This window comes from Dermacentor silvarum, chromosome 7 (genome assembly GCF_013339745.2).
Source record: "Dermacentor silvarum isolate Dsil-2018 chromosome 7, BIME_Dsil_1.4, whole genome shotgun sequence".
In the NCBI taxonomy this organism is placed as follows: Eukaryota; Metazoa; Arthropoda; class Arachnida; order Ixodida; family Ixodidae; genus Dermacentor; species Dermacentor silvarum.
Window position 1 is genome coordinate 102,093,145 of NC_051160.1, and position 21,619 is coordinate 102,114,763.

The following is a 21,619-nucleotide window of genomic DNA, read 5'->3' on the forward strand; positions in this document are numbered from 1 at the left end:
CTGTGAGTCGGTGATGACAGCCGCGGATGTCCCTCTGCATTCGGCGTCCTTCAAAGCTAAAGCTACCGCGGTCGCCTCGGCGGTTGCCGTACATGCGGTTTTTACTGATGCCCCTACTACCCGTTCCTGACACGTGGCGACTGCGATGTGTATGCCACATCCAGAGTAACTTGCGTCCGTGTAGTAGACGTCCGGCTTGCCTTCGAAACTCCTTCGCAATGCTCGCACCCGAGCCTCTCTTCTTCCCCCGTGGTACTTCGGGCTCATATTTTTTGGGATTCGTGCTACGCATATACGTGCCCTAATTTCCCTATCGAGAAGTGATGTATCGTCTGCGCTATAAAACGGACGAGGTGCATACCCCAGTCTGTTTAGAACAGTTCTCCCTTGTTTGGTTTTGCCTAACCTCTCTCTCTGAGACAAGAAAACGGCCGCTGCGTGTTCTTCGAAGGTGTTGTACACCCCTAGCTTCTCCATTCGTTCCGTGCTGGTGCTCTGAGGGAGCCCAAGGGCAGCCTTATATGCTCGTCGTATTATATAATGTCCAACTGTTTAATCTCTTGTGCGGTGGTGTTTAAGTACGGGATGCTGTACGTGACTCGACTGATGACAAAAGCGTGCACTAGTCTAATTGTCTCGTCCTCCGAAAAGCCTTCTCTGCTGCGCGTGACCCTGCGGATCATTTTCGCCACATTCATCACCGTGCCCTTTAGCAACCGTATCGCATGCTCCGCGTTGGCTTTCGGTTGAATCCATATCCCCAGAATATTTAGGGTTTGCACTTCGCGGACTTCCTGTCCGTTCAGAGTGAGTTCTATACTCGGCCGGTTTGCCCGCCTGGAATATCTTGCACGCACCCGAACGAACTCTGACTTTTCGGGGACGCATGCCATTCCCGCCTCCCGTGCGAAAAGCTCTACCTGGTCGATTGCCCACTGCAAGAGGTCCTGTTTTTCACCGTAGGATCCTCGAGTCACCCATATGGTGATATCATCCGCGTATATGGCACTTCCTAATCTCGCTTCCCTTTCCAACTCTGTTGCTAACCTCCTTATGGTCACATTAAAGAGGAGCGGAGAAAGTGGGGAGCCCTGGGGGGTACCCCTGTTCGGCAGCGTGAAAGGTTCCGACCTTGTGGATCCTATTCCTATGGTCGCCCTACGATCACACAGGAAGCTCCTTGCGTATTGATATATTCGCTCTCCACAGCCCACTGACTCCAGGCTCTGCAGAATGGCCTCGTGAGATATTGTATCGAAGGCTTTCCGCAAGTCTAAGGCCAGCACTACGTTGTCATTTGCCCCAATATGTGGGTGTAGTACCTCGTGCTGTAAAGCTAGGAAAACATCCTGCGCAGATATGTTGGGACGGAAACCAAACATGTTCGCGGGAAAAAGGTCGTTTGTTTCCATGTGGTCCGCGAGTCGAGTTTGTACTACTTTTTCGAAGAGCTTTCCTGCACATTCGGTTCTAGCTTCCTGTAACAAATTGAGCCTCCTGTAACAAATTAAGCCGCCTGAAAGGACAGTCGCACGGATGCTTCGACGGCTCATGTCCTTGTCACTGACTCCCCCTAGTGGAGACTGCACCTTTCTCTCGAAATTAGTTCGTACATACGCGTTCGCAGCTTCTTCGGTCTTATATACGTAACAGCACTGTAACTGCCGCATTTTCATTGCACTTGACGAGCTGTGGGGATGTCTTCACGACACTGCGGCTTCCGTGGGCGACGATGAAGATTATTTCCAACTCCGTAATAATGAAAGGCGGTGGCAAAATGTAAAGAAGGGAAGAAACGAGGCGTTATAAGCGGCCTCAGAACGCGTGATGGCTGTTTCTGTGCCAAAAGTACGCCCCAAAAGGTGTAGAATTCGTAAACGCTTTTCACGGTGCCACGGAGATATAGAAGGGATGTCACGGGGGATTAAGTCGTACCAATAGGGTGGAAGTTATACTCCGCGAATATTGGGGGCGAGCTCCACCACTGGAAAAGCTGGCGCCACCGTCGGCGTGACGTGGTATGAGGGATCACGTGGACACAGCGGCCGCGTCGTCTGCTTCGGAAGCGCCGAAGCGAGCTGAAAACGAAAGTTTAGTCCCACCTGCGCTGAGGTTCTGATTAAGTGGGGATGTTTTCCCGCTTCAGGCGTCTGCATGACAACATTTGAAAGCACTATAATAGGTAGTGGCTGCCTTTGAAGGCGTCCGACATGGTAGGCTATTGCTCGGTACCACAGTGCCGGACGCATACACAACGAAGTCCGGTGTCAGCCTTCCACACGTACCCGCACAGGCCAAGAAGCTGCGTGTAGCTTGGGTTGCGAAACTCAGAACCGGCAAGTAGCCATCGGCTACAACTGAGGTGTGTAGCAAGCACTTACGCGAGGAAGATTTCGGCTACGGCGTTGGGGCTGCGATATTCGGTGAGTAGCAGAAAGCGCGCAATGAGAAGCTCGCTCGCGCGTGCTGCCCGGTTAATGTCATGAAGATTTGGTCTATGACCAGAATGGAAAGCGCACGGTAAGAAGCACATTAAAAAAAAAGGCATGGCATATGCTTATGTTTGTGCTAGCACCAAACAATGAATGTACTGGATTAACAAAAAGGAGCAGCGGGAAATTCTTCGCTTAGAAGACCGATAAACATACAGTGCGACGCAACTTGAGAAATAACGATAATGAAACGCCCAATAATTTAAAAAAAAACTGACTGAATCGTCACGATGGCACATCACGAGTCGCCGTAGGCGTCTCGTGATGTGCCATCATGACGATTCAATCAGTTCTAACTAAATTATTTTTGAACAGCTCTGATAGCGTCCACGCAACAATGGTTGCTTGTGTATAGTCAAATGTTCATATACTGCGGCCTAAAGCTCACGGTACGGTGCGAAAACGCGCTCGCAGCAAGCGAAACATCGTGCGCGGACATGCATGCAGACACGTACGCAGTCGGTTGCTGCGAACCGTGCGATCGCTGCGTTGAGGCTTCATTATGTTATGCTCCGTTTGGTTGTACAGACAGCACAATGTATTAACATATTTGACAGAAGCTGTTCTCAGCGATTGTCTACCTTTCACGCAAGAAGCTGGTTCGGGGGACTCCATCGCGGCGACCGCGCGCAATGGGCGTTCACTGCACGTATTCGGTAAAGAGATAGCGCCTGTAAACTATTCTGCGCTTTCTGTTTGCCCAAGATTATTCTTTTGACAGTAAGAATTACTTCACTCGTTCGGGGAGTACTTAAAGAAATGGCGAGGGGGATTCCGGCGTGGTGTTCTTGTTGAGCGCCGACAGCCGAACTGGTATATTAAGAGGCGCCGCGTTAACCCTCATACTACGCAAGCGAGGCGCTTCCGACAGATGGCGACCCCGTAAGTTCTCGCCCCCACTATATGCATGCGTTGACGGTTCGCCTGCAAATACGGGGGCCTTTAGTCAAGGCTCTGCGGACATTAGTGTAACCGTCTTTTGTTAAACTCGACAAATGGAACGTAGATTCCATGCCGCACGTGTCGTCCTTGGCGCCCAGGAGCACGTGGTCGATGGGTCGCGTCCCGATGGGGATTGACCTCTGTACGTCGCACTATTTAACGCGGGCCGTTTGCCGGTGAAGCCGGTGACGACAAAAAAAAAAAAAAAAAAAGGGAATGACAAGTGTTCACTCTTATTCTGCTATAACTGGATCGTGTACACGTGCTGCGTTTCTCTCCCGCTTTCTATTTCCTTCCTCCCCTCTCCCCCGTTGTAGGGTAACAAACCGGATGTTTTCGTTCCAGTTATCTTCCTTTCTCTCTCACTTGTCTCGTCCTTCGAACTCCTAGTTTGAAAACTTCGTCGTCGCCATCCGTGCGGTACTTGAAAGCGAGCGCTATAACGCCAGCTGTGCTCGTTTCTTTCTTTCTTTTTTTTTTTTCTTTCGGATATATTGTTTTGGCCATCCGTCGAGTTTTCAATTTCGTCCGAGGCGGGTCGCTTCTGTATCGCTATGTGAACGATGTGACCGCGCTTTTTTTATTTACTTATTATTCCTGCCGCGCATCATACGGCGAAGCGGTCGGCCCCCGCTCCCTCCAGCTGTGGCCGCGGCGGCAGGCGTTCGGGACGCGCCCAGGTTCCGGAGTCGGCGAGACGCGCGTTCGAACGAGGGATGCGGGCGAGTAGTACGAAAGAGCGGGGACGCTAACCGCTGCGGCCATGCCACTTCGGGTGCCGCTGTTGACGTGCCTGTTTTCATGACAACGTGCGCCCGTGTTGTGGTCAGCGAGGTGAGCCTCGAGAGGATGCGACGATGTAGCCGAGGCGTGATTGGTCATTGCTAGGCCAAGATAATTGGTTTATCGCTGGATGCATGTGAGTTTAGTTTGTTAGTTTACAGGGAAAAAGAAAACAGTCAAGAAGACCAAGGACTACAGAAGGGAATTCACACCACAACGACTGGACTGCGCTGTTTTCAATAAAGCGCAGTTGTTAGTCCAGTCGTTGTGGTGTGAATTGCCTTCTCTTGTCCTTCGTCTTTTTGACTGGTTTTTCCTGTAGATGATGTACCAACTGGCCCAGATTTTGACTCTCCTGTAGTTTGTTAAGTGTCCCGATTGGCCATACTGGTGGCAATGTCTGGTATCTGAACTGCGCCTTACCAAAGTGCTTATAGCAGTCCTGCTGGATACAGGCCTCAACGAGACTATGTGAATAACTTTGGGGATAGTGTATTTTCTGCGCATGTTAGTGTGTGTGTGTGTTTGTGCTTTGTGCTTTTATCTCACTCCCTTTCTTTTTTTCATCTTTCACTATGTCACCTGGAGTAGCCTGCCACTAGGCTAACCTTTGCAGATATTATTAAACATTTTCCCATTTGTCTATAATGGTAATGAAAGTAACAGCTTGACTTGATGACACAAGCCTATTTATTGTTTTTTGCTTTATTTATGGTCTTACTATAGTCACGCATGGATAACATGTACATCTGCCGTCAAACTTAACCCGTACGGTGCACACGAATTGAGAACAGATCTGTAGTGGTTTAACAAGCTAGGGCTGTAAGGGGCAAACATCCAATGCCATAGAAGGAAGATGCTATAAGCGAGCACATTCAAGGCACCCTGACCAGAAATCTCTGGCACCCCCTGCAGGGGAAGCAGGAAAGAGCTTAAGGCATGTTCACTTTAATTATGATGGTGAATGTACGTGTGCATGCTACATGTAATGCATTGGTATCTGCAGGGGTAAGGGGCCCGGGGCAGCCAACCCCCCCTCTCCTAGCACAAGGGTTGTCATGTGATGGAGTGCTATCCTGCACACCCATTGAAAATAAAGAATCATGCTCTGGGCCCCCCCCCCCCCAAAAAAAAAGAATATATATATATATATATATATATATATCTTGGCACCGCCCCTGAGTATCCGGTGTATGTAGCTGTGAGTGTTGAAGTCAGTATGCGTCATACCTTGTCGTGTGCCTGCTCGCTGAACTTTCCGTGCAGTGAGGCACCATCCTAAAATGTGGCTGATGTGTAGAGGGATGCCCGGTATTGATTCATACGAGCGCTGTGTTTGTTGTCAGGCTGGTTTGAAAGATGGATGCTGTAGCAGCTGGTTTCCAAACACGTGCACAAAGAGCAAAGCGTCAGCATGCATTCTCGCCGGGTCGTTCACTTCCACAGATGGCCTGTGCTGTCTCATACAGTCACTAACATAAGCTTATGAGTGCAGATCGAGCAGCCGTCCCTTCTTCAAGGTGCTGTTTTTGTCATAATCTCTGTATCGCATGTGTGAAGGAGCAGTGACCTAAGAATTTATAGTAGCCTCTTACTGTTTTGTTCGTCTTCTCATTTAGACGATGGTGCCTTCAAATACATGTTGAACAGTCAGTGTGCTCTTGTTAAAAAATCGAGATCTTTGTCGGAGTGTATATGCTGAACTTCTGACCACAGCAGTTTGCAGTAGAGAACTCTGTATGCTGCATTGAATATAATGTTCAAGTCTGGCAGTACTTCTGTTGAAGCCTTTAACTTTGCTGCATGGTGCATAACTTTATATGCACAATCTTTGCCATATCAAGAATAACAACTGCTGTTTAAAAAGAAATGGGTTAGAAACAGGAATTGGAACTTGTGTTGGAATGGTGGGAGCTGGATGCATTGGTCACTAAGCCTTGTACAGTCATTCACAGCTATAGTGTGTTCCAGGCTACGCTATTTTTTTTTTTTTTTTGTAATGTCACTTCTTTGTGTGCATTTGCACTCGCCAACAAAAGGAAGCTGACAATGCATAACTTGTGGTGTATGTTCCACTACATTTCTACTCCTTTGCTAGCTGCAGCGAGTATCTCGAACACGTAATTATTTCGTTTGCAAGCGTGAGCAACTGCACCTCGCTAAAGTCCCTCTTCCACTTGTTCTTCCCGTGCAGAGGACATGCTGAACCATGACGAGCTGTCCCTCCAGGAGCGGGTCAGCGACCTCGAGAAGAAAAGCCTCGAGCAGGCGGACGAGATCACCTGCCTGCGGAGCACCATTGCCGACCTGCTCAGGCGCATCAACCAGCTCGAGGGGAGGGGTGAGCATGCACTTTGTTTAACAAAACTGAAAATTCACAAACAGTATATTCACAAGGTGAATTCAAACAGTATATTCACAAGGTGAATATGCCAACTTGACAGTTGGCATAGTATATTCACCTTGTGAAATGGTGCTTAGGGAGGCAAGGCTGAAAAAGGAAGAAGTGATTATGCTGAACACGTCACTTAGGAACTTCATTAGTTCCTCCAAACTTCCTGACTCACATGTTCAACACTGCTCTTGTTGCTTTTTTTCTCTTTGTCCTCATCTTCCTTTGTGCTTTTTTGTAAGATTTGGTTCAGCAGAGTAGACATTTGGTTCAGCAGAGTAGACGTGTGCTTGCTGTCATGATCTTTCAAGCTGCGCCTAAGCTGTGGTTAAGCCGTCAAAAATGTTAACCTGGGACTTCATTTTTTGGTGGGAACACATGTCACTGATGTTCCTTGTATTGAAGCCAGCCTCATGATTGTGTCATTTGGTGGATTAAAAAGACTAGTGTCACTGCAGCCATTTGCCAGTAAAGCACATTGTGACAAGCCTCTCTTTTATCTCTTTCTTTCTGAGTACTATACATACTTCTTTATGCAAAGTTACTTGTTTTCTCATTTGCAGTGGTAGCAAAAAAAAGGGAGTATCTCTTCTCGCATATTTCTCGCTTCTATGACTGGAGTGAATGGTGAAGCAGGCAATATTAATCAAGAAACTGCACTTTACAGAACTATAAAAGAGGCTAGTTAGCATATGTTCAGCCAGCTCAAAAGGAGCGTTGCCAGTCAAGATCTGCACACTTGTGCTGTTTCAAGCTTTCAAACTATGTCTGAACTGTGATAAATTGGTGCATTGTTAATGTAAGTGGAAGTTGTGAGCTCACTCAATAGTTACAAAGTAGGAACTTGGTCCTTGCATTTGAAGCATTTTATGCGAACAAGATCAAATTTGAATGGGGAGCAGGTGCTCAAATGTGCCCTTGTGCTCAAATGTGCACTTGTGCTCACCGTCATATTCCAAAGATAGGTCTGAGCCACAGTGGATTGTGCAGTAGTAAGAAGCAAGTTTACAGACGAGGAATTAGAAGCATAAATGTAGATGTCAGTGTTATGGGATGTGTACACTGCAACATCAGGTAAAGTGAGCAAAAAACATTTGTGTTTTTGGTGCTTGCTTTCTGTTTTTTTTTTACTTGTATTGCTACTTATATAATCATTAAGTGTTTTGTAGTTTGTCGCATGATTGACATGGCACACTGAAGATGAAATTATGCTTAACATTTCGCTGTGCTGAAATCAATGGCAGCTGGTGCCAGTTTTATTAAAGGTTGGCAATTTACTTGCATGGGCTAGATCAACTCCAAAAATTACTGATGTTGTTGTGTAGTTGTTCTTAGGCTGGTTGTTGGGATGGGACTTGCTGTTCTACAATGGAATGGGCTATTTGGAGGACATACTGAAAAGGACAACGGCACAGACTGGTTGTAACTATACTATAACGAGCCAAATTACCAAGCTGGGAGCTTGCATTTGCTTTTGTCAGCGTCCTTTTCTTCGTGTCATTCATTTATCCCCTGCCGTTTTCGGCATGCAAGCCATGCTTTGGGCCATGTGCAATGACTGCGTCCAACTCTCCTAAACTGGATGGTTATTTGAAGTCACTGGACTTGGATGAGGCAGACATGCTCATTTATGACGCAAATGAAGCCAGCATCCTCTCTTGAAACTTGTGTCTGTCTCCGAGTGGTTTTCATATTCAGCTTACCTGCCTTCTGTAAAAGCAGTATAGTATTGAGCTCAGTTGGCACATTCTTACATTGGGAGGACTGTCAGAAAAATGTGACGATAACGACTGTAAGCCCAGCGTATGTTTACAGACAGAAAAGTGGTTGTTCTGTGAAAAGCACCTTCTCCGTGGTTGCCCAGTGGAAAATGTTATTAGTTCTGCTTTTGGATTTTGTGCGTGTAATTTGGTTTACCTGAGAAACTACATTATCCAGTTAGTCAATTTAAGGCTGCTGACTAACAGGGTTAAAAACCTTGAATTGATGCTCAGCCCTAATGATAGCAAAGAAAAATGTTATATAGAATAGCTGTGGGTCAGGCGTAATATATTGCGGAACGTTGTAAGTCTTTGTTACCATTCACAACTGTCTATGAAAATAAATTTTCTAATTTTGTCTGTTCTTGCAATCGGAATCCCACCCTGGAAATTGAAGATGGTAAGTAAACTTGCGGCCAGCTTGCCAGACGCTTGCATGCCATCGTACACTGATCAGAGGGGTCAATAACATGCTTTGGCCACATGCATTATCAGTTTGTTTTCGTCATCCACTGATGCTTTTTGTTTTTGGTGTGCCGTGACTGCCATTGTGTTTCGCATATTGTAAGCATTTTCTCATTGCTTGTATTTTGCTTGTGTTTTACCTGTATGAGCACCGTGAGGAAATTTTGCTTTCAGCAGTTAATAACAATGAAGAAGTAAATTTCACTTGCTGATTACGTTGCATATTGGATGTTTCAATGATGAGCAGCTTTTGTCATGTATCTTTCAGTGTGGCATGCTTAAAAGCACTTGTCTCTTTCTGTGCAACACTTTTTTTTATATTACTTGTGATCATGCTATGAATTTAGCCATAGATGCTTGCAAGCATACTCTCTGCTTCAAAAGTTTCCAGGTTGAGGTAGTCACAACCAGGCTGGACGTAGGACTTTAAGGCTCTCTGTATTGGTTAACCCTAGGCTGATCCAACAGTGTACAGAATGTCGCTTAAGTAAGATAGGCATGCATATATACATCACTCTTTATGCAAAACCCTGATGCATTTAATTGCGCTTGAAATTCACATGGAGTTGGTATTTTACAGGGAATTACAATTACTACTGTGTTTAGACACAATATTTGCCTTTTTCATCCCAAATACCAATGATGTATCATCTGTGGTGATGTGAGATTGAAAAAATAATTTATGTCAATGCAAGGAACAGTGGTGCCCTCTGTCAATGGTACCATCAAACTCGGTGCACACTGCATTTTGCAGTAACAGTCATGGTTGGTGCCACCATTCAGTTTGTAGGAAAGTCTATGCTTTTTTCTTTAGCCTCGACACAGACCACATGTACTTTTCACTTATTCTGTACAAAACAGGGTAAGTACATTATTCAAGTGGCATATTAGGTGAAGTACACTGCACAATTTAATGCCACCCGGGGGTGAAATTTGAGTGAAAATTGAGGCTTTTATAGGGGTGCAGTTTGCATAGGGGTCAGTCAGGGAGCATATATAGCACCACCATGTAGGTTGATATCCAGTCTGGCCGCGAACAGTTAAGCCTTTGAACTTTTGCTACCATAGTAAGTACCTCTGTTTGAACATGCTGAATGACAGAGAGTCCCATCATAGCGCATTGCACAGTTTGATGATTTAGTGTACTAGAAACATGCCACTTAGGTTGTGGTGCACACCTGCTGCTGTGCCAGTGTGTATGCATGCGACCTGTAGTGTAACTTCATCGTGGTAGTAGGTGGCACATTGCATCGTATGCCTAAACACTCCCTTATGGGGTCTGGAGGGATAAAAGCAGCATTAAGCCATTGCAGCATGGCTTTTTCCCCCTCAACCTATTGTCGCCACATGTAGTCTATGTAGCACATGTAGTCTATGACTTATAAAATGGCTGTACACTATATTGCTGCCTATGTGGGCAATGTGTGGCTCTTATGTAACAAGCGCTATTATTGGCTAAACTTCTTTCTGTCGCAGAGGTTAGTGTAAGAAGCACGCAAATGTTATAAGATAAAGATCTTTCATACAAATTTACTGTTAGAGCTAGGTGGGAGTGCACATTTTTGGTGCTGCACTAGATTGGCTTGAATGCCACCAGGATTTGCCAGCATTGATGGGGCACTGCTGGACTTGTTTCCTCGCTCCCTGCAGCTCCGGTGATCACAAATTCCAACAGCCATGCCACAACGCCAACCAAGGTGTCGCCGTCCTTGCCTCAGCACCCGGCTGCCGTCCAGAACCGACATACATTTCACAGACAGGTAGGGTGTCCACAGTCATTTAAAATGAAGTCGCCTGCTTTTACATGTCTTTCAGTGAACGTCACTAGTATATTATGTTATTTTTTTTCTTTCTTCCATTTTTTAACCCATTTTTCCTTGACCCCCCACCCGTGCAGCGTAGCAGACTGCAAACTTTCAATCTGGTTAACCTTCGTGCCTTTCCTATCTCTCTCGGGGATACAGTGCAGCCACATTTTCCACAACAGATAGCGAATGAAAGAGCATGATGGGGTGAAAATAGTGAATCAACTGTGAATTCACTCATGCATGTTGCTGATCATGAGTCCATTACCTACCATACATGATCTCGGTTTATTTGCATTGCTGGTTTTCATAGGTGCCACTGAAAAAGATGAGACAGGCTTCACTACACTGAAGAAAAAAAAAGATCCCCTTTTTTCTATGCTAAGAATATGCTAGGTCCATTGTTGCGACTTTTCTTGCAAGGTTTCACTAAAGCAGCACCCAAACTAAGGTAGAATCTACTACATATTTAAATTTTTTATATGCCCACCAAAGCTCTGCCGAAAAGGAATTCCATTGAAATTCAATGAAAAACATCCAGCTGAGCTGCTTAGCTAGCAAAACTGCAAAGCACACGTTATTACAGACTTTTCTCCGTGTGTGTAACTCACAATTTATCATTTACTGAATGGATGTAATACTTTTTTTTTTACAGATTGTATTAGCTCTTGGTGTTAAGTTTTGCTGTAGTAAATGAACTTCATTTCGTGAGGACATAGCAAATTCAAGTGTAGTAGTGATATAAAAAGCCAAAAGCCTCTTAGTTAGGTCAGTTAAGCAGTGTGCCATAGACTTTGTTTAAGAGGAACCTAAGTAACCTAAGTGTAAATCTTCTTGTCTTACCAGAAGGCGCTCAGCTGTACAGAAGTGCTCTGAATGTATAGAAAGCTATGCAGTCGCCCCTGAACTCTTCTGCTTATGACTGAGTTCATCTCAACAGAATTCGTCTTAAAGGGAGTGTACTGTACGTATTCTTGAAGTTGGTTGGGCATTTTCACTGCAAAACTGCCCTCTAGTAGCAAGATAGTGAAAAAAAAAAGGGTTTGAAGATTCACAGTTGGGCACACACAGCAATATTGTTTAAGTTTTCTTATACATGTTTCCCTAGAGTTACATGCCAAGTTAGAAAAGTTTTGCTGTTCTGTGATATCATTTCTTGCAACTCTGCTACGTCTGTCTTCTCCTGCGCATCTCATGTTCCTGTGCTGTATGTCTAGCTATTGTGCCAGTTGTACTTGACTGAATGGTTTCTGATGCACCGCACAACTGCCGTCTTCTCGCTGCAGGCCAGCAACAGTTCCACATCGTCCTACACGGACGGGGTGACGCCGCACAATGGCAACCACCACCCGACGCACACTTCGCCAGGGGTGGCACCCCAGCGCCGACTCAGCTACTTTCCTACTGCCTCCACCAGTTCACTGCACAGGTGTGTGGGGCCCACGAACCAGCATCACCAGTTTGTGCCAGATGCCTGTTGCGTGCAGCACATTTCTTGTACATGCTCCTATAGAGAGGCAAGTTTGACACTGAGAGAAAGGAAAAAGTAGTTGGGTTCATTAGGGAATTGGATGGAGTGGCAGGGTTAAGGAAGTGGGCATCGTTAATACAAAATGGGAAACAGTTTGTCCAGCGGCAACTAATTTAAGAATAACCATACTGGAAGTTGTAGAGATAAATTGTTTGATTTCTTCAGGTTGTAATGCAACAAAGGCGTCCAACCAAAGTCTGTAAGTGAAGCAATGATGTATCTTACTGGTCAGAAGGAAAATGGCAATTGGCTTGCATCTTGTGACCCGCTCAGCAGTGAGGCGATTGGGATTAGAGGGCAGCAGAACTTGAACTAACTTGTGTAGGTTGACAACATAGGTTTATATTTGGGGAGAGGTGGTCCTGTAGTGAATGTAGTTGTTACACCGCTTTTGGCAGTTAACTTGAGAAGGTTATTCTGAACACATTCTGGGCAGTTTATGATTATAGGCCAACATTATCAGTGGTGTCATGATGAAGCTCTTAACACCTTCTGGCCCTGACTGCAGTGCTCTCTCCACTTTCTTCTGTAGGGGGGTCAGGGCAGCTGCTGCATTAAATAATAATTTGAGATTCATTGCTGCATCGAGCAAACAAGAGGGTATGCTTTCATACTCTCTTATTATTTCTCTGTTGTGCAGAGAAATCACACACAGGTGTGCTGCGGATTGCAGTTTCCTCAAATTTAAACTCCGGTAGTTAAAAATTTCAATTAGCATGAAAAAAGCTGAAAATATTGGCTGGTCTGATAATTTCAATGTGTTTTGAAGACAGCTAATTTCAAACAGGGTGCTTGGTTAAATTGATTTATTGGCTTTCCTGAACAAAAGGAAGTGCACGAAGGCTCATTAGAGAACAATCATACGACAGAATTACAGTAGCACTGAGAGTCATCTGTTAACAGAAGTTGCTGAGGAGTTTTAAACAATGGATTAAGTGGTGGGATAAATCCGTTGTGTCTGAGCAACTGTACCTTCAATGTTACATACGCTTTGAAATGTTCGAAGAAATATGCTAATTAAAAAAAAAAATTCGTGACATCTTTAAAAAAGTTTGCATTTTCATCATTTTCCCCCCTTTCTTTTTCCCGGTTTATAACAAAAACACTGAATCCTTGTCAAGTGTATTCCGTATCTAAACATTTGCATTCTATCCACCATTTTTCAATTCAAACTTGATGTGCTACAGTACTACGTATATATGCATGTAACCTCTGTTGCTGAAGCCCCACTATTGTCTGTTTCTTTGCACTTGCATGCAGGGTAATGAAAATACGGTAAGCAGGAAGATGTGTGTTCTGCCGCACATGGTTTGTACGATGATCTTTGTAGGCATCCTGCAATGATGTGTCGAGTATCGTGTGAAGGTAATTTAACCCCTACATTATAATGCATTCAATATAGGGTCACCTGGCTTATGTCCTGTAACTACTGTGATAATGACTAGCATTACCACAATCGAACTAAGCGTCTCGCGCCAGTTTCTTGAAAATTACTGGAATTGTTTCATAGATACAGACATCCTTAAGAACCCCATGGCCTCTTTTCCTTTGCATCATCACAGCACTGACATTGCTGTATGCTGACTTGTAGCATGATTTAGAGGTGAAGTGCTAAAGCAGGATTGGCCAGACCCAGACAGACATTGACAAGCCTGCAATGTTATGGGTGTGTTATGACCCTCATAACGTCATTGTTTTAAGATGCTGTAAAGAGCCTTGTAGCAGGAGGCTTTCCTGTCGTAGTTGCACTTTTCCGGCCATGTAGAGAAGTCCAGAAGAACATGGTTCCTAATTTCAGTACATTACATTCATCATCACCTGCCCTTTGAAATTCCTGTGTTGTAGTATTTAAGAACCGCGTTCCATGTAAAGCTTTAAACCAAACCTAAACTATCCATCTGAACTCATCTGCTACCGTCTAAACAGAGCTATGTTTAGTTGTTAGTGTAAGTGATTGTGATGTTGTTTTCTTGATTCTGCACTTGTCTGTCGATCCACCCAACTCGTTTTATTGTCAACCTTGCTTCTGATTGTCGACTTCTGCACCTTTGATATAGTGTTTTAGCGCGGAGACATTTTTAACACAGGACACAGGAAGGGACACACACAAGCGCTATTACTTATTATCTGCACATTGCTTATTATCATTATGCCTTGCTTTTCTTGCTCGCTGCCTCCCTGCCCCCCCCCCCCCAGTGAGGGTGGCCAGAGCTCGACGTCAGCGTCGCCCGTTCCGTCTCCGGCGCCCTCGTCCTACCGCAGCTCCCCCTCGCCCCGGCAGACGCCCTCCCCGAACCGCCACATCTCGGCCTCCACGTCCAACCTGTCCGCCATGAAGCGGTGGAGCAGCAGCTGCAGCAGCCAGGACTTTGCCACTGCCAGCAGGTACAAGCGGTGGCCTCTTGCAAGCTGGCCACTCTGGCGGGCATTTTGCGAGCTGTGCGCCAGCACGTTTGTTGGTGCTTGGTCATTTTTCTGTCTCCCATAGTTTGACTCTTTTTTAGCTTTGCTTAGCCGAATTTTTCGGTTTTCTTTCTTCAGTGTGTGTAACCCATTCACTTCCGAAACCTGCAAATCGCAAGATGTGGCAACAGAAATACAAACATCCCGACTCGTTAATCGCGTGCTTGAACATTATCGTTTGATTTTTGTTTATGATTAACTGTTTATAAATTTTTTGCTATACAGTTGCAATCTGCAATAGGTATCAATAGCTTTTACTCTTGCTTAGTCACTCCTTTTAGAATTGCTCATAAATTTGTGGCTGCTTGCCAGTAATAAAGGCAGTAGTACGCAGCTGTCTTCTTCAGCAGTTGGAGTACAGATTACTTATATATAGTGAACAAAGACAATGCACGTTTTAGGGAGACTGCAATGACTCTGGTACCGTTTCCAACCAGCAGTTATCCTGAAGCAGTCATAGTCTTTCAACGTTTACACATTTAAAGCAGTAAGCATAACACAACCAGGTAACATAGAAGTATAGGACTAATTGTAAGCATTAGGCTAGTGAAATTAGTTGCCAAAATATGGTGTCAGTCTTATCGTCGTGGCCCGAGAGGCTTACATCACAGCCTTTGAGGCTCTAAACTGACTAGAGGAACAAGTTTTTTCAACTTGGTGGAGATTACTAAACTACTGTGAACTTCTTTAAACAAATGAGACGCAATTGCACAATTCAAATCGTGAACACACTTTGGAAAATAGTGCTTGATGTAGATCTAACAGTAATGAGGTTGATCTGAACTTGCTTGTTATTAGCAAAAAACAAACAGTGTCATTAATAAACCTCTCCAATCTAAAATATTCAAATTTTTTAGCTTTCATTTGAGTTGTCCAGTTTGTGTTTCACTTGGCTGCAATGGTTCATTCTGGTTAGTGGATGAAAAAGTCTTTCATCTTGTAGTTTCAAATAATATTCAGTCTGTCAGCATGTTACTCATGTGCACCTTTTTTGGCTGTTGAAGTAGTATTTGAACAGCCTTCACAGTAGTTCGATGTCGTGCCTGTTGTCCTTGCATATGTTTCATCACCCATGTTCTCGTGCAGCATAGTTTCTGTTGTATAGTAGGTAGCATACATCCTGTGCTATGTAGATTCTTTCACAATGCACTTATGTTTGCACAGTCTGAACTGATTGGAGAACAGCTGCATTTCTTGTAGTGCACTTATTTCTAAAGCACTTCGAAACTCTGGTGACATTGCAATATGGTAATCTGTCACCTATCGCTACAAAAGGTTTTTCTCAGTTAGCCGCTGAGAAAGTGCAAAGTTCTTGCTGATCTGCTACAAATACAGTGTAGGTGTGCAGTTGGCAGCACCTGTACAGATTAGTGTCCTATCACAGTAACTACATGTACCTATGTGTACGCCACTACATGCTGTCATTAATCTTGCCGGTGGGCTAATTGCAGTAATTCTTTTATGAATTACTTGAGATGACAGCTGCGTTGAGATCGACAAATATAACATCATAAGTGTTGCCAATGGCCAGGGTGAGACAGTCTTGTAGGTATAAGCAGCTCATAAAAATTCTATCATACTGAGCATTTCTAAAGATTGCGTTGACTCAGCCATTGCCTAGCGGTGTTAGAGAAGCATAGTTGTGCTTCAGGATGTTTTCAGACTGTGCACATTTTTTGCAAGGTTCTCCACATTGACTGGCTTTCACTTTTGCTGCTGTGCTTGGCTTAGAAAGTTTGAAAATGAGAAAAACGATGGCTTTGTGCTTTTCACGCAGCACTCGCTCAGATGCTGGCCGTCACACTGCATGTTTTTTGCAGAACTTCTAGCATTTTTTTTCTGCATTTTGCACCAATGTACTATCATCACCAAGAGTTTATGGACTGTGGTAGCTGTGAGGAAACTGTATATAGTTTCACAGCCAAGACTGGGTGGTGTCAAAAATACATTGGGCATTTTTTCCACTGTTTGTTTCTGGCACCCTCTCTGTCGTTGCCTTTCTGGGCTGATACCTTCGAGTGGGTGTTTTGGAATTCTCTCAAACGAGGCAGACCTCTGACGTCATAAATTTAATGCGGCACAACAAAGATCGCCGGTTGCTGCGCATGTCAACTTGTAAACACCAGATTCCAGTTGTTGCGAGACAAGCGGGGACGACCGCAGCTACACTAGAATCATGGCCTCGGAAAATGTGGCGCCCAGTGCTGTAGCAACAGTAGAGCACCACTATGTCAGAGGCCAAACAAAACTGCCGCTCATGAAGAGGTTTACTGTAGTGTTATGAACTCGTGAAGTGTGTAATCAAAAAATGTGTTAGCACATCACTTTCTGGTCGGTTTTACTACCATGAGGGAGCCACATTGCAAGTAGGAGTCGTACCTACACTTTGGTCCCCTTCCTTCAATGCTACGTGCCATTAGCTTCCATTATGCTGAAGGAGCCACGGCTCATAGAGCGCAGTTTGAACACCACCTGTTGAAAAGTATGCGGTGGCCACTAAATTACAATACTCGTGACTCATTACAATACTCGTGAGGAAATTTTTATTAGAGCTACCCTGGTTCACAAACCTTAAAGTGATGGTAGTACATACACACCATGCCTGCACAGACACACACACACATTGACTCTCTTCTGGATGTTATCTCGTTCCACAGTGTAATGCAAAAGGCGTCCACAGGACAGTTCTAGCAGTATAACCACTGACGCGTTTGAAGTCCGTAAGCTATAAATTGGTAATCTGGTAGCTGTAAGACATTTCGTCTTTCTTTTTCTTTAATTTTCAGCCTTAGATAACACTGTCCTTCTTGTGTGGGACTGAACGTGAAAAAAAAAAAAAAGAAACAAGTTCAGGTCCACACATAGCAGACATAGCCCACAGTGCAGCTTTGAGAATTTAAACCTTAATTATCTATGTAGATCATAGCCGTACACTTAATTTCTTGTGCAAGTGAATGTGTGTGTGTGTGTGCTGAAGTCGTGGCATGGATTCACTCTTGCACTGAAGCTTCCATAGCATTTACATTAAGCACAGGATCATGGTGCCTTTGATGATCATAACCTTGCTGCTCAAAATGAGTCAGTGCAACCAAAACTTGGTTTAGCTAATCGGCAAGGCTTAAAAATGCTTTTCTTTATATAGCGCCAAGGGAAATATGGTGCAATACAAATTTAGCAGAAAACACTTCATTGCTCGCTCTGGAAAAGAAGGGGGGGGGGGGGGGGCGCAGGAAAAGGATAAACTAAGTGGAGAGTGAACACTTTTCCGGCATGCACAAGATTGCATAGCAAAACCGGCTGACAAATGTGGATTTGACTTCGCTGCAAATCATTTTTTTTTTGCAGGAAATCGTGCTTAACGTACCATTAGTTTACAAAAATTGTTGCCTTTTTATATAATATTTTTGTGAGATCATTCCTTGTAATACTAAATTAATTTATACGTAGCTTAGTTTTAAGGCATCATGATGTCTAGGGAGTGTCGAGATGAAACATTTTTTTTGCCTATGGATGTCATTCCCTTTCTTGCACCATTTCTTTTTTGCTTTTAGAACAGCATTGGAAGAACTATTCTTGTAACATCGGGTCGTCTTGCACAAATTTTATTCGGGACCCGATACGCATTCTTTCAAAATTGGTTCAGTCAGTGTCCAATGTGGCTTAAGAAAGCGATTAGTCATTGCCTATGCACTTGTCTCTGCATAACTTGTTTGTTTTATTAATGACATTGAATACAGTGCAAGGAAGAGGATGGCTAGTTTTTCACTTGGCTGTTTTCATTTACAAATTTGTGCACTAGGACCACCTGCAAGCATTCACACTAGTAGGCTCTTTGTAGCAAGAACATTGATTTGATTTTGTTGAAATGCCCCAGAGTGGTTGTTTGATTCATGCCAAATTATGCATTTTGTGTCTTTTATTAAAGATGGCACACATTTTCTGGCACTGTTGTCTTCCTTACTAGTTTTGAAATTGCCTTGTAAATGTCATCCACTTGCCAGTTCTGGGTAGCCCTTTGCAGTTGCCCTTTGGCTAAATTTACGTATTCTAGACCCCCACTGAAATGTTTTTGATGGAACTGCAGAAAGAACACACAGTAGCTTTGCAGATATTTTATGCTGAGTTTTTGTTAGCACCGCACAAGTGCAGAGCTTCAGGAACATTATGTAGTCTGAAAAACCTGTTAGTTAGAGAGGTTGTGCTATATAGTACTTTTGCTATAGCTTCATTGGTACTACGCCAAGAAGCATGCTGCGACTGTTCATTGAAAGAATAACGACATCTATGATAGCTGCACATACAGCAATCCTACATTTCTTTTGTGCCCGGAGAAGGCTGTTGATAGAATGAGCTGCATGTGCTAGCACTTAGCAACTCTGGTGTGGCATTAAGCTGAATAGGTTAAGGTGTGCAGTGCCCATCAAACACTTTGCGAGGGATACCCAATGCAAGATGACAAAAGAAAATCAGTTTAGGTAGATGTACATCTCACATGGGAGATGTATATGTATATCTACCTAAACTACCTTCTTTGTGGGCTATTTTGTCGAGATTGCAGACATTCTAAGCTTGCTTCGACGTTTGTCAGGCATCTGTGAAACATGTTGGCTTAGGTCCTAGTGCACAAACAAAATCAGCTGTCATTCCTCGGTACTTTGCATTATTCTCTCGCTTAACATCATCTGCATGGCTTTACGGCAGTTCTGGCTTCTCCTGGCACGAGCGCCACTTGTGCACACACATATATATTTTTTCAACTTTTGTATGCATTTGTATGCGCGTTTGTGTATGTGCGTGTTTATTTCCCTTGCTGCTGACCTTCTTTTTCTCCTCCTGCCCCCATGTAGACGCATTGTAAGTGGTTCCATGTACAATCTGCCCATGCGGTCTTCCTCGGGGACTCTCTATAGACATGGGTAAAGACTGCCAAACTGCATGACTGCATCCGAGTGGGGTGACTGCGGGACTGGTCTGAAGGCTCCCCGAAGGGCTCGCGGAGAGGGCAGTGCAAGTGCCGACAGCCGAGCGTTTTTTGCATTGTGGGCGTGGACGAGGTAATTGTGGGTAATCTAGCAGGATACTGTGTTGGTCAGTGTTTAGGATTAAAGGGGCTGGTGTAGGATGGATGTAGCTGTGCATCCGAGTAACGAATGTACTGCGGAATTGATTTAAACAAAAATACTAGACCCTGAAAGAAAAGAAAAATATGCTGACTTCAGCGATTCCTCCAGCTCTGAACTCGTTTACTTTAACAGCTGCTGCAGGCTCTTGCCACAGACGATGCCATTTTCTCAAGAACGACTCTTCACGATGCATACAGTGTTGTCATTATCCGTTACAGTGTTGCTTGTTGGGGCCTCTGAAATATATGCACAGGTGCCAGCATTCTCCGAGGCAACGCTGTGTGCAATAAGCCTACGGAACTTGCAATGGTTACTGTGTCCAACTTGCAACAGCACACTGCTGCAGAGTCAAAATCCCAGTATTACTGGTGGTCAAAATTTAGTTTTTTCTTCATCCTATTATGAGGGTGAAGATGAGGCCAAGGCCTAACGATGACACTATAACGATGAGTTGGCAATGATCACCATGATGGAGTTGGATGGATGGACAGACAGAAGGACACAGTGAACCCAGTTTAGTGCTTTTAACTGCTGCCACAGGCTATATTGTGAGCCACTCTTGGTTAGTTCATTGATACAAATTAAGTTACCATAAAGAGGTAGCTTAGCGAGGAGGATGAGATGGGCTACACAAAAACACCTCTCATGGCTCCCTTCCATGTATTTGGAGGATGGCACTGTAAAAGGTTTCCAGTTGGTTCAGTACAAGCTTCTGATTGCATTGTCTGGAAACGTACTGTTGTTGTAGCAATACTGACAAGTAATTGGCCAGCTTACAGTGGTCTAGCACAGTAGTGGCGTATATTCTGGCAAATTTTCTTTTGTTTGGATTCAGGGGAGGCTAAGAATTAACTGCACATTTTGTAAACTGATGCTGTCAGGAATGTGCATTTGCATGCACGCATCTGCACTTGATGGAGGCTCTCAAGACATGCGCCATGCATGGCAGAAAGATGAACTGCACATGCATCCCCTCTTTCTTTTTTTTTCTTGTGAGTCATGTGCACATTCCTGGGAAGCGAGAGGTAGATCTTTTACGGCTGTTTTAGAGGCAGCGTCAACTGTATTTTGATAGTCGCTCACTCTTTAATTAGATGAAAGACTCGCACTGGCCTTGACGTGACTGGCTTTTGTCGGGGAGTCTTGCATGAGAAGACCGTCCTGCATGGTGGTGGCAGTAGTTGGTGGTGGTTGTAGGGGTGGTAGTCTGTAGACTTGTACTACACCAGTTCACTTTGCCCCCAACTGGTTTGCAACTGATGTAGTTGTGCGAATACACGAACGTAGCTGCGTGCCCTTGTTATTGTGAGGCTCTGGAGGAAAGAAGACACTCCAGGAGAGCGTGGAGGAAGCAACATTCATCTCGGCGATTTATGAACCTGGTAATGTAGAATATATTGCGCAAGCACTGCTGAGGAACTCGAACATCTGAAACAAGGCAGGACTGATGTTAACAACATCATCTGCAGAATTTGTGAAAATGAATTACTAAGGTACATTCAGAGATTTGGCACTGAGCAAATTTCTGCACCAACTACGACTTCTGCACTGAGCAGTGTCATAACTTTCACGTACTCAAAAACACTGAGAACTTCCATTTTTAATGCTGAAAGCTTCGTACACCTCCTCAAAGTGCCAGCCATGCATAAGATGGTACTTTATGGGCTAGTGTTGCATTTTATGTGCTAGTGTTGCACTGCCCAGTGTTATGTGGTTTGGCACTGGTTTATGTTGTGTGATGATACACAGGGAAGTGCAGGCTAATAACATAGTTATTGTTTTTTGCAAATGAAGCTAATGGTTGACAGATGAAGATGATGCATGTGGTATGGTGAAGACGGTAGCTAGAATGTCAAGCTTCGC

At 44.4% G+C, this 21,619-nt stretch overlaps 1 protein-coding gene across 6 annotated transcripts in view; it reads left to right on the forward strand.

Moving 5' to 3' along the window:
- The window catches only part of LOC119458325 (echinoderm microtubule-associated protein-like 2), a 153,201-nt gene that overhangs the window by 75,751 nt on the left and 55,831 nt on the right, over nucleotides 1–21,619 (forward strand). For all 6 annotated transcript variants that reach the window (XM_037720157.2, XM_049671087.1, XM_049671088.1 and 3 more), the window contains exons 2-6: nucleotides 6,412–6,558; nucleotides 10,485–10,594; nucleotides 11,926–12,068; nucleotides 14,367–14,555; nucleotides 19,481–19,549. In XM_037720157.2, coding sequence (XP_037576085.1) covers nucleotides 6,412–6,558; nucleotides 10,485–10,594; nucleotides 11,926–12,068; nucleotides 14,367–14,555; nucleotides 19,481–19,549 — 658 coding nt within the window. The remainder of the gene's footprint in view (nucleotides 1–6,411; nucleotides 6,559–10,484; nucleotides 10,595–11,925; nucleotides 12,069–14,366; nucleotides 14,556–19,480; nucleotides 19,550–21,619) is intronic.